The sequence below is a fragment of the Styela clava genome, chromosome 7, assembly GCF_964204865.1.
Source record: "Styela clava chromosome 7, kaStyClav1.hap1.2, whole genome shotgun sequence".
Classification (NCBI taxonomy): Eukaryota; Metazoa; Chordata; class Ascidiacea; order Stolidobranchia; family Styelidae; genus Styela; species Styela clava.
Window position 1 is genome coordinate 15,705,190 of NC_135256.1, and position 12,097 is coordinate 15,717,286.

General features: G+C 33.2%; 2 protein-coding genes across 3 annotated transcripts; both read right to left on the minus strand.

Annotated features, from left to right (window-relative positions):
* Positions 1 to 666: 666 nt before the first annotated feature.
* On the minus strand, positions 667 to 3,472 carry LOC120328895 (uncharacterized). The gene is made up of 6 exons (XM_039395460.2): positions 3,407 to 3,472; positions 3,080 to 3,190; positions 2,562 to 2,687; positions 2,256 to 2,351; positions 1,587 to 1,712; positions 667 to 1,014 (listed from the first exon to the last, which is right to left on the minus strand). The coding sequence occupies exons 1-6, from the start codon at positions 3,421 to 3,423 to the stop codon at positions 927 to 929; spliced, it is 564 nt and encodes a 187-aa protein (XP_039251394.2). The 5' UTR covers positions 3,424 to 3,472; the 3' UTR covers positions 667 to 926.
* A 1,340-nt stretch (positions 3,473 to 4,812) lies between these two features.
* LOC120328388 (uncharacterized) lies at positions 4,813 to 12,026 on the minus strand. 2 transcript variants are annotated; one of them, XM_039394857.2, is made up of 9 exons: positions 11,844 to 12,026; positions 11,231 to 11,348; positions 9,416 to 9,537; positions 8,337 to 8,558; positions 8,070 to 8,174; positions 7,293 to 7,400; positions 6,737 to 6,842; positions 6,211 to 6,386; positions 4,813 to 5,900 (listed from the first exon to the last, which is right to left on the minus strand). In XM_039394857.2, exons 1-9 carry the CDS (start codon positions 11,917 to 11,919, stop codon positions 5,389 to 5,391), a joined length of 1,545 nt encoding a protein of 514 aa, XP_039250791.2. In that variant the 5' UTR covers positions 11,920 to 12,026; the 3' UTR covers positions 4,813 to 5,388. The 2 variants fall into 2 exon arrangements, with proteins under 2 accessions (XP_039250791.2, XP_077970696.1); XM_078114570.1 differs by lacking the exon at positions 11,231 to 11,348 and having other exon boundaries at positions 11,844 to 11,942.
* Positions 12,027 to 12,097: the final 71 nt, after the last annotated feature.

Here is a 12,097-nt window from a genome sequence, read left to right on the forward strand (position 1 = left end):
TGTCCTTCCCTTTTCCCAAATTCTTCAATCTGTTATATGTAAATGACCGTACGTCTAATAGCATTGTACAAAGGGTCCAACTCGTACTATCCCACATGTAAGATATTTACTAGTTTGGGTAGCTGGCTTTGTTTATAAAAAAAAAATACCGCCTTCAAATCGATATATTCCTCTAATTATAAAATAATTTTGATTTGGAAATACACTATTTTAATAATGTAAACCCACGATTGAAAGACAACATTTCTTCAGTATCTGAAACCCATGGGCTATTTAATAAAATACAGTTGCCCAGTGATATTTTTCTTCGGTGAACGTATAATGAGCTACAACTCTACTCAAACGCAGTCTACTGCTCGATTACCAACACCGTCGACAAGGAATATGGTAAGTCATATATATATATATATATATATATATATATTATTGATAATCGAAAGAAAGTTATTTGAGGTACTGAAAAAATCTAGCTCGACTTATCCAGACTGCAAGTCGTGGCGTTGTTACTAGAAAGCGATATTACGACATGGCAACCCTCCTTTGGCCTGATGAATAAATATGCATTCCAAGCAACTATAAAAATTATATTTAGGTTAATATTGTTTTTTGATATTATGAAGATATATGTCCACAGATATTAAAAAAAAACTGTTGCAACATGCCGTGGTACCAGTTCAAACAAAAATTCATAATTTTTTCAGGAACATCTTCTATTTATATAGTCAATAAACAAGCATATGACCAGCAAGGTTTATTAATTACAGCAATCTGATGGTTGTATCATATATACAAGTTATCTTAAGTAAATGTGCATGAAAAGTTTGCAGAAGAGAATACTATCAAATCAAACTAAATGAAGCATAATATTTTCAAAATTACAAAACAAGAGGAACCGATGTGTTGATATTCTATTATATGCCTAATTGCTACCACCTTTGTTCTTTTCCTTCATAACGAATTCTACCACCTCCTCGGCCAAACCCACTTCTTCCGCGTCTGGACCCACCTCTGCCCCTACGGAAAGCAATATTATATTCAGCAATACTTTTTATTTTATGTTTACGCTGTATAATTTTGAAAGCTTAAGATTCAGCTTGCACAGATAAATGCAGATGCCGAGCTTGGTGATGGGTACGTAAATCATTCTGCTGAATACGAGACCACTGGCTTTGTTAACTTATGGCCAGCTATTGGACGACATCAATTGCTGATATGATAGATTTAAAATAAATTGAACATACCATACTTCATTATAAAGTTCTGTTACTGTATTCAATCATGATAGTGTGAATTTAGAGAACAAACATATAGTACATTTATTTAATTTTTATCAGTGTCGCATACATATGAGAAATCGGGCCCCAAATTCAATTGCCTCTATGTAGAATGTATGTAGATCACAACATCTATGCGGCTGAAATGCATCTTCCTCCGCCAAGTTTATTTCTCAAGCATGCTGGTTTCTGATTTGAGTCTCAGAGAACAACACAGAAATAAATAGGAAAGACGGAGTAATCGTTCGAACCTAACAGGTGAATTTGATACATAAAATCTAAGCCCTTTGAAACAAGAAAATGAAAGCTTACCGTAAAATGTAAGGCCTTCGATGGTCTGGAATATCGTTTCTAACTGGGGGCCATCCTCTCCGATCCTGGTCCCAGACAACGCGCTCACCCCAGCCTCTTCCCCTTCTGAGGTTTATACCCCTACGCCTGGTTTTATTTTCAAAATTATACTGTTTTGTTTATGTATAAAAACAGGTTATTGGGGGTTGATCTCGAGTATGCTTCACGATTGCAAATGCAATGTTTGGCTAAATAGGATTAATTGCCGTCAGCCACATAATGGTAAAATCACATAACTGCCCGCCACTGACTTACGATATATTTATTTCAGGCGGTGATCAACATCTTTGCCCCAAATAAGTCCATTTTCAAACAGGTAACAATCATACGGAATTATTATATTCAGTGACAATATTTTTTTACTATTTTCCTCATCCTAACTTTTAAAACTTAGATTTAATATTAAAATCATGGCGGATTATTTTGGTATTTTACAGTCACATTTGAGGCATATCAGCCATCTTTCCATATGTATACCTCATTTCGGAGGCTGAGTCTATTGTGACGTTTTATTGTGACGTTGTAGTTACATATTAGTTGACATATTAATTTGCGTTAGTATATAAAAGTATATAATTGCTTTGTATATAAGGGTATTAGTTAGAGTTAAACAACAATACGTAGGCTCACCACTTTATATATTCATCAAATTCCTGGTCTCTTGATTCTGTGGGGGGAACTCTGTGTGAACCTCCCCGACCACCGCCTCTTCCACCACCTCTATTTCTATTTTTGAAATTGAATTTTTTTTTAATTGAACAGGTATAAGATTGAATTAATTGTTAGTTGTTGAAAACATTTAAAAATTTCTACATTGAGCTTTTATCAATCAGCAATTGAATGAAAGGAGAAAACAAACTTAGAAAATTGTTTGTAACAGACAAGTTGAAATAAAAAGGCAAAAAAATAATGATGGACAATATGACTGAAACTTACAATTTACTAGCATCACGTTCTTGGTCTACATCTACAGCGTTATCATTAGGTGGAGTCGCTTTCCTTTCGTCTTTCACAGGTACGCTATGATGACTACCTCGGCCACCTCTTCCACCACCCCTCCCCCTGATTTGAAGACATATATTCAATCTTCCAGCAGCATTAGATTGAATAAAATTTCGCAAAATGCAGTAAACCTAAACTACCGGTTTACAGTGGTTTCTAACTTTTTAACATGTGCATCGACATTTTATTATGTATTGTTGACACTACTTAGTCTGACGTGTGAATAACTTAAGCCTATCGATGGTATATATATTTTTTATATATTATCAATTCTCGAGTGTCGCACATAATAGTAAGAGATCAAATGGTACCATTCTGACTATTTTTGCTTTTATTATTTATCACAGGTATTACAACGTCGTATTGATTATACTTTTATGTGACTTTACTTAGGCGAAATATTTCTAGAACTATACGTGAAACAATACGTTCAATCTCTTGCAATCACTTACATGTATGCATTGCTGCTCGGTGACTTGTCTGTAGCCATGCCCAATGATTCCCATGTTTGCTCGCTAGTGTGTCCACCGCCTCTTCCCATATATCTTCCTCTCCTTCCACCCCTATCCATAACAAGAATATATATGATAAGTTTGAATGATTTTGCATAATTTTCGATCGTCCAGAATTCAAGGATAGTTTTGCAAAATCTTACACCGATAAATAACTAATCTCACCCCGAAGTAGAATCCAGATACAAAATTCATTTCATAATTGTTGCAATGATCCTTGCAATCTTTTCTACGATATTAATGTTGAATTTGTATTACTAACCTTACCTGCCATAGCCTGACATTTTCTTCAGTCAGTTTTGAAAAATTCTAAACATCCGCGAAACAATTCAGACAAAGCAAAATACCATGTTGAATAGGTTATTTTTGTTCCCAAGACAAAGGTGACAATCAAAGAAGCCTCGGAAACATGAAGCTATTGTGCACGGAAATATAGCAGTGGAGTGTATGACATGGAACATTTTGGCGTATTTTACTCGATTGATTAGCAATCTACGGAAATAGCAGATACACCCATTATGACCATTTAGTTGGTGATGCTATCATGCATTATAATATAATGCTTATTTAAAACACTTGATCGCTATACGTATACGGTTGTGTCAATATTATTCTAAAAAAAGTACGACGGTTGATGTTCCATTTGGACGGCTTTGTGTTTATATCGTAATGAATATTTCTCCAACTAATTCATATATATTTTGTCACGTTAGATAGTTCTCAGCACTTTTATAAAAAGTTATACTATTGCCTATTTGCCTAAATGCAATGTAGGCTATCTATTGTTTTACTTTACTAGCTTTATCTATTATTTGAGAAATTGTAGTATATCCAACACCATGTTACTATTAAAATTGTTTGTACGTAACGTCATGCATGGTATAAACTGGTTTGTTTTGCGTTTTTATTTGCGACCTTGAACCTCTATTACATCTATTCTGTTTTGGGTGTAATCTTGTATAATATTATAGGTACATTTGAAAAGCGCTGGTCCGACAAAACGTCTAAACCCGCATGCCTAAAACGTTTCGTCATGTTTAAAGTGATTCAATTAAGTTTATGGGCATGGAAATGATTAATATTGCTGAATAGCCCACTGTTTTATTAGGGTAATAGTAATTGCCATAACATTTCAAAATATGGCAATTAAAATTTCATCTACTATCCACAAATTTTACGCTGATTTTCATGTATAAGGTTGGCTTGGTTGTACAGACAAGTTCTTGTATGTCCTTTTTGTTGTGCCCTACAACCAACGATTTCAATAGAACACCAATTTTGAATCATTGATACTCACTCAGTAAATTTGGTGCAATTTGCATATAATTTTTGTGTCCTCATGATCGATATGCATACTGATTTACAACATACTTGATAAAATGATTTTAAAGTGGCCAACTGAATTTTTCGGTACAATAGTGATTCACGCATAGTTTGTATACTTTGATCGTTATCGGTGATGCCTTATTCATAATATAGTTTAGTCATATTTTCTTTTGTAATTCTCCGGAGATATTGCTCATTCAAATTATTTTGTTCATCACATTATAAGTTCTTTAGTATTGTGTTAAATGACGTGGCTACAGCGTTGTTGAAATTTAATACATCCTCATAAGAACAGTAAAAACTTCTAACATATACCTTAAACAAAATGTTATTTTTTCGCCCAATATCTAAACAAAAATTTCTATAGAATCAAACAACATCATACTTTCAGATATTCAGATTCAATAATGTTTTGCATTCAAAATGTAGTTACATCTTCTGAGATGTAATATATTTGGCTGCGTAACGTAATACAAGTCATTAAATTGAGTTAGCAAATGCTATGGTTCAGAACAAACACTATATAATATATCTTTATGTCTGCTTTCTGTAGAAACAGAAAATGTTTTCGATCAAAATTTTCGAATCTGTTCGAAGTCATTTGATGAACGTACATTTGCAAAATTGATTTTAAAATACACGTCGGTACATTCAATCTTTTGCACATTGATAAGTAATAAATGGAGCATGAGTTAAGAGTTTAATTGGACTCAAGTATATATAATAAAAAAAAAATGAATAACATTCTCGATAAAGATTAGTTTTTGCATGAGTAAAATGATACATGAATAAAGTCCACATTTGGTGCCAATCAAAATCGACACAGTATAATATACACAGATGATATATCCTGATATTTATATCGTGATATTATCCATTATGATGGCAGTGGTTTCGGTAAACACCGTTAACCTAATATATATTCATATCTTCTTTTTCGTGGTAGGTTTTCTAGATTTATGTCTAACGACCGAATACGTTGTAGTCGTATCAGAATCACTGTCTGTTTCAAATTCATCAGAGTCAAAAATTTCGTCATCACCCTCTTCATTTTCTGTAAGCTCTGGTAAAGGACCGCTCATATCAGCATAAATTGATTCATTATTTGTTATTGGATCGATAACACGAATTGAGCGCATTTCTTCTCTGTGAAATGCTTGTGGGTTTTGTCCACCCATCGTTGCATAATCGTTTGTCACATCCTCATCGAACATATTTGAGGAATCCAGTCTGTTATAAGCAGGCGCCGCATCGTCATAGGAAGGAGGACTCAAGTCGACCGTTTGATATTCATTACTACCTTCTTGAACTGCATCACTGAAAGAAGCGTCACGGGTAGGATAATCATATGTATTTTGAGAAGGCGATGTATTCTCTTTTGCAGGAAACTTCTTCCTAACAACTGATGCATAAGTGGGTATTTGATCAGAATGACCTTGAAAAAAGAATTGTCATTTTATTACAAAATACGAAATGCCTAATTGGGTCATACTATATATATTACTATTATATCTTATATTAATTGTGTTTATAATTATAATAATTTGCTTCTTGCGTGATTGTCAATTTGGTATTGAATGTGCACAGGTTTTCGACGAGGTTTCAGTTCTGGCCGCTTTTTTGTGAAATGTTGTTTTGCATTACGGGCAAGTATGGTATTTTGTACGATACGCAATGTGAAAATTTTGTCTCAAATTAAAGCAGTGTTACAAGATTGGGAAAGTTCACCATATTTTTTTTCTCACCACTAGAATGTAAAGTATCATATCCATCATGCGCTTCATTTACACTCGAATTTATAGCTGGCGATTCATCCTGAGGCAATGAGGCATTCCTCATATCTTCCAGAGACGAGTATTGATTTTGTGGTTTGGTTGAAATCGCAACATCTATAGTTTGTAATGGTGTCGCCGGTTTATTCCTGAAAATTATATTATCATGACTTTCTTGTATGTATTAAAACCGTTATCGTCACTGGAACCCTCACCCAAACTGTAGTAATTTTGTAAAATGAACAAAATAAATGGCAAATCTGTTTTAAATGTAGCCCAGACTCTAACGTTAATCAGAAGAGAAGTGTCTCTCACATCACATAACTTGTCCTATGTTTCAAAATTGTTTTGTGATCAATATGAAAACCTTCAGATATAAGAGAACGTACTTTGTTTTAAATAACAAACTATCCAAACTTTTGGAAGAAAAATTCATTTTCAAGGAGGAGTGTTTGTAGACGATACTAATTAGAGACAAGTGTACGTCGTAGCAGTTCACCTGTGTTTTCTGAGCAGAACAACAATCAATATGACAACAACAATGATTAAGAGAGCGACAGCAACAATTGGCAGAACGTGTTCAATTGTCTGGTTACTAGTTACACCTGGAACATATTTGGGTTAATATTATTAAATAATTTTATTAATTAAACAATTTGATTAAAATAGCAAAATATGCTGTGAAACTTTTTCCGGTCATCGTTGGAGAATAGGGCGACAAAATATACAAAAACATTTTTTAGAGAATGTATTCAAGAAGATTGTATATACAATTAAACTTTGTTACCACGAAAAAAGTTCTATTCTAATCAAAATCTTTGGGAAAATCTGATAAAATTAATAATTAACCCAATGAGTTGTAGTAGTGGGGTGTTATGTTGACATATGATAGTTTTATTTGGGTAACAAAAAATTATTGATCTTTTTAAATTTTTCAAACACGCAATTGGTAACGTGATATTTGTCATCGGAATTTTAATATTTGCAAAAAATCTTACCAGAGCCAGGAGCATATACCCATATATATATTTCGTTTTTATAGGTTCAAAACTTACCTGCAAATGTGGTAGGGGAATGAGCCGAACGATTTTCGGTCGCTGTGACGTTGATAGTATTTCTTCTCCGAGTAGTGTTTAACAATGATTGGGTAATTTTCCAAGAATCTTCTCATGGGATTGATGTTTTAAAACAAAATATCGATACTTGCGATTTTATATTTAAAGCAAATAAGAAAAAATCAGATAGCTAGGTATAATCATAGAACCAACAAAAGTAGCCCCCCCCCCCCCCCCCCCCCCCCCCACTCGTTTCAGTTTAGTGGTTAAAACCTCCTGTTATTATAGAAATCAATAACACTCTGCTATATGGCGATTCTCATTTCTCAACGGGGAATTTGACCTGCGTTTCTCGCGCATGAAAATCAGCAGTAAGTTAGCATGCTTCTTTGTGGTCCTTACTTCAAGACTTTCCCAACCAATTTTCAGTGTTTACCTTCTATGAAAATTCTTATCGCTAACTATACACTCGCTTTCGAAATTTGAGAAAATATGTCATGTATTTACGTCTGTTCTATTCGACCAAATTTAATTTGCACTGCGTCCATAAACGTGGAGCTGTATTTATTGCAAGTTTGTGTCGAGGCCGACAATTGACTTTCCGTCTACCCATTTTACTACCCGTCTACCCAGAGCATGTCTATACTGCATTTATAAATTTAAAATCCCCAATGTTCATGAAATTTATGATCATAACATAATTGATCATTTCGTCTGCCAAAAAACTAGCCGTTGTATATAATTTATGTTATTAAATATTCGTAAAATAGTAAATACCTGTATATGCTGTAACATGTATTTGACTACCGTGTGAAGAGCTGGTAACGGCGGATTTTGTAGTGGTAATGGTAGCCCTCGTAAACTCCTTAAAACCAACATCATCTAAATATTTATTTTGAGTTTTTATTACGAATTTTGGAAATTTTTAATATAAACTGATTATTTAGACGTAAAGTGTTCCTCCTCATATCATGAAAAAGCCGCAAAAAAGCGTGTATGATGCAATACATATAATAACAATAAGTAATAAACTTACAAACTTACTTTTACAATCTAAAATTTGATAATCCATATTAAATCCTGTCCAGTCATCAAGATTTATAACACCGCTGTTTTCAAAAACGATTTTTGGTGTTGAGTTTGCTAGCGGGCCGTTGTGGCAATTCATGGAATGTCCGTGTGACACATGTCTTAGGCAATTATCGGATACCGAATTATAGTTGTATATGAAACACTTAGGTTGTAACAAAGAACACTCATAAGTACCTGTAATCGTTATGTGAATGCAGCATTTTTAATCTTGATTCAGTGTAAAGTTATTTGGCCATTTTTACATGGCCATTCTTACAACTTTTTGCGAACATGCAAAGTTATTTAAAAAATGAAAAAAGTGTCTGGAGTACTAAATACTATACCAGAATAAAACTACAAAATAGCGCCCTCGTTTAACTTCTGAAAATGTGGAAGGCAGAGGAATCCAAATTTGCGACCTACCCAAAACATGAGGTTATTTTATCAAAGAAAAGAGCGACAGCAACAATTGGTAGAACGTGTTCAATTGTCTGGTTACTAGTTACACCTGGAACATATTTGGGTTAATATTATCAAATAGTTGTATCATTTAAACAATTTGATCAAAATAGCAATATATGGTGTGAAACTCCTCCGGTCATCATTATAGAAATAAGACGATATATATACAAAATGATTTTTCAGTGAAGGTATTTAGCAGATTATATATCCTAAGCACACTTTGTAACCACAAAATACATCGATTTAAAAAAAGTTCAATTCTAATCAAAATCTTTGGTAAAATCTGATCAAATTAATAATTAACTCGGTGATTTGTAATAAGTGGGGTGTTATGTTAACATATGCTAGTTTTATTTGAATAACGAAAAATTATAGATCTATTTTAATACTAGGAATCCAAATTTGCAACCTACTCAAAACATCAGGTTATTTTAACAAAGTGTCGTGAGTACCCTGGACTCTGCCAGACAGACTACGGGGGTTTTCTCGTAGACTTTCAATAAAACTCCAGTCGACTTCAAAAATGTATTCAACGAGGTTTGGGTAAATATATCCTGGCAAAACATCTTATTGTATTCATAACACCTTACCATCAGGCATTGTTAGTCGGGCGGCAACATCTCCACACTTATGTTGATTATCGCGATAGACGAAGACGTGAGTCAGATTCAAAAACAGCAATTTGTCATTCCCGATCTGTGGTAAATTCCATCTAAAAATATTGAAACATAAGATACTTTCAAAATAATGTAACACTTAAAAACTCATCAGTTTTGCTGTTGGTCTTTTGCTTCCGAGTTTTGTAACTGTCTGAGTTTAGAAATCGAAAGTTCACAGGAGATGATCATCTCATGATCCAGGTAGAAAATATTTGCAAAATCGAGTTTATTGATCAACGTAAACTTTTATTTTATTCATGGCAAAGAAAAAATTTTCCCTATACAACTAGGGTTGTCATCTTTGAAAAGTTTCAATAAAGGACATAGATTACCGTCACCATTTATATTGTAACTTGAAGTAAAGAACAATATAAAACAATGAAATAAAAATTATATACAAGCTAAAAAGAAATTTTAAAACAATCTTTATGTGTTTTTCATTTAATGTTTATTTGACACTGACCCAAACAATGTTAATAAAATTGTTATTTCTTTGGATATTTGAGCCGGACCAAGGAGAAATTAAACTAAATAAATAAAAGCTTGCAGATACATAAACGGTGGCGATTTTTTAAGAACGGAACAATATCAAGCACAGTACTATAACTAGGGATGTAAGTTTCGAATATTTTTTTTACGAATCGAATTTCGAATCACAATGTTCCGATTCGAATATTTCCGAATCTGATTCTATTTAGTATGTCATCATATTATCGTTAACGTTCTTTAAATTTGGAAGAAATATAGTATAAATTTTGATAAAATAGCAATAATGAGATTAAAGAATTAAGAAAGTTACTAGAAAAACAGACTGCATGGATGTATCAACTACCAAATATATTACGGCTGAGATTTATTTGTTGTTACATAAAGGTATACTCAGTTACATATTTACTTACATACAATTATGTTTAAAAATAATATTGGGTGTATAGCAATTGTTTCTTCTAAAATTGACCTTCAAAATTCATCCAAATGATAAACGTTAGTACCGTATGCGCCATAATTTTAAGAGGCAATGATATCGAGGGAAGCATCATGTTTTTGAGGTATAAAGCAATAATGTTTTATTATAGTATTATTATGTAGATAATTTGAAGAAACGTTTAAAATATTCGTGAAACTTTGTAGCATTTTAAATAGTCGAACAAAACTGAGCGAAACCATTGGTTCCTCTAAAGCAGCTATCAATAAGAAATATAACGACTGTCACGGCTTTGGAATGCTGTAAACGTAAGGATAATGAACGCTTTTGGTCGATATAAAGGCAACGCCGCTGTATCGTGCAATTGCCTTGTGTTATCTATTAATTTTTTTCAAATAGAATCAAGCTCCTTTTTTCTTAAGTTACTTCGAATTGATGTTGATTCGAATCGCTTCGATTCGAAATTCTGAAACTTACATCCTAACTATAACTATCGGGCAACACGACGTTGGAAAGAATAAAGGACAATTGGCATCTTTTCTGAATGCTAAAAAGAACAAGAACAGAAAAGCTCAATTAAAGGATTGTCCTTTGAAATAAAGGACGGTTGGCAACCCTATACTATACAGCTGAAGTAGATATTTGACTTATATTTTCAAAACTTCTTCAAGATAGGAAGCAAAAGCAAAGGCCTGGAATTTTATTCGGGTGCATGGAATTTATCAAAATTTGATAAAGTTTTAGAAAAATCGATGGAAAACTCTATTATTTTTATCAAAATCTAACAACCGTAGATTGAATTTGAAATTAACAATGTATACCCGCATGCATCATCTTTCTTGAATTTCCCTTTTGTAATAATTGAACCGCTTTGTTCCGTTAATACTTTTAACTGAGTAGCATTAAACAAGGAACAAGAATTTGCTTCATTTTTTTCAACTGAAACGTAATTTCATTGTAAATAAATTTTAATATTTCTGGTATTACTGAAAATTGATTATATACTGTGATTATCGAAACTAAACAAAAATGGATATAGAAATATGGCCTGGGCAAAGAGAAATTCAGCTCGCCTGACTTGATCTGTAGAATGTAATTAAAATTGGCTCAACCTTATCCCCAAGCAATATCAACCCTTGATATATTCTTTGAAAATTTAGGCATGCGTTCTGGGATAAACTGGATTTGAATCCAAATGCACGCATCGCACCAATTTATGGTTTATTTCACATTTGGTCCAGAAGCCCGGTTAACTGGTAGATCCATAAAATACTTATGTCTGTCTATCTTTATATTAAATCGGAGTTAAAATATCATATTTTGTACTATTCTGAAGACTATTGTACTATTCTGAAGAGTTCACATTTTCGGTTTCAGGTTGATAGTTATTTTGTAATCATACTGCAATTATAACAAATGTATGCCTTTACTTACCGAGATTCAAGATAGTAATAAACAGCAGAAGGAGCTTGCAGATATTATCATTTCCTTTTGTTCTGCCACACAACATGATTTTAATTCACAAAGAAATGTTGAATAAAATATTTCTAATAATCTAAAAATTAGTACCTTCCTTAATATAGGGCAGGGGTCGACAACCTACGGTCCGCAGGCCAGATCCGGCCCGCGGAGCAATATAATCGGGCCCGCGACGCTTCGCTGAATTATAGTAAGAAAACAGCTGTTTT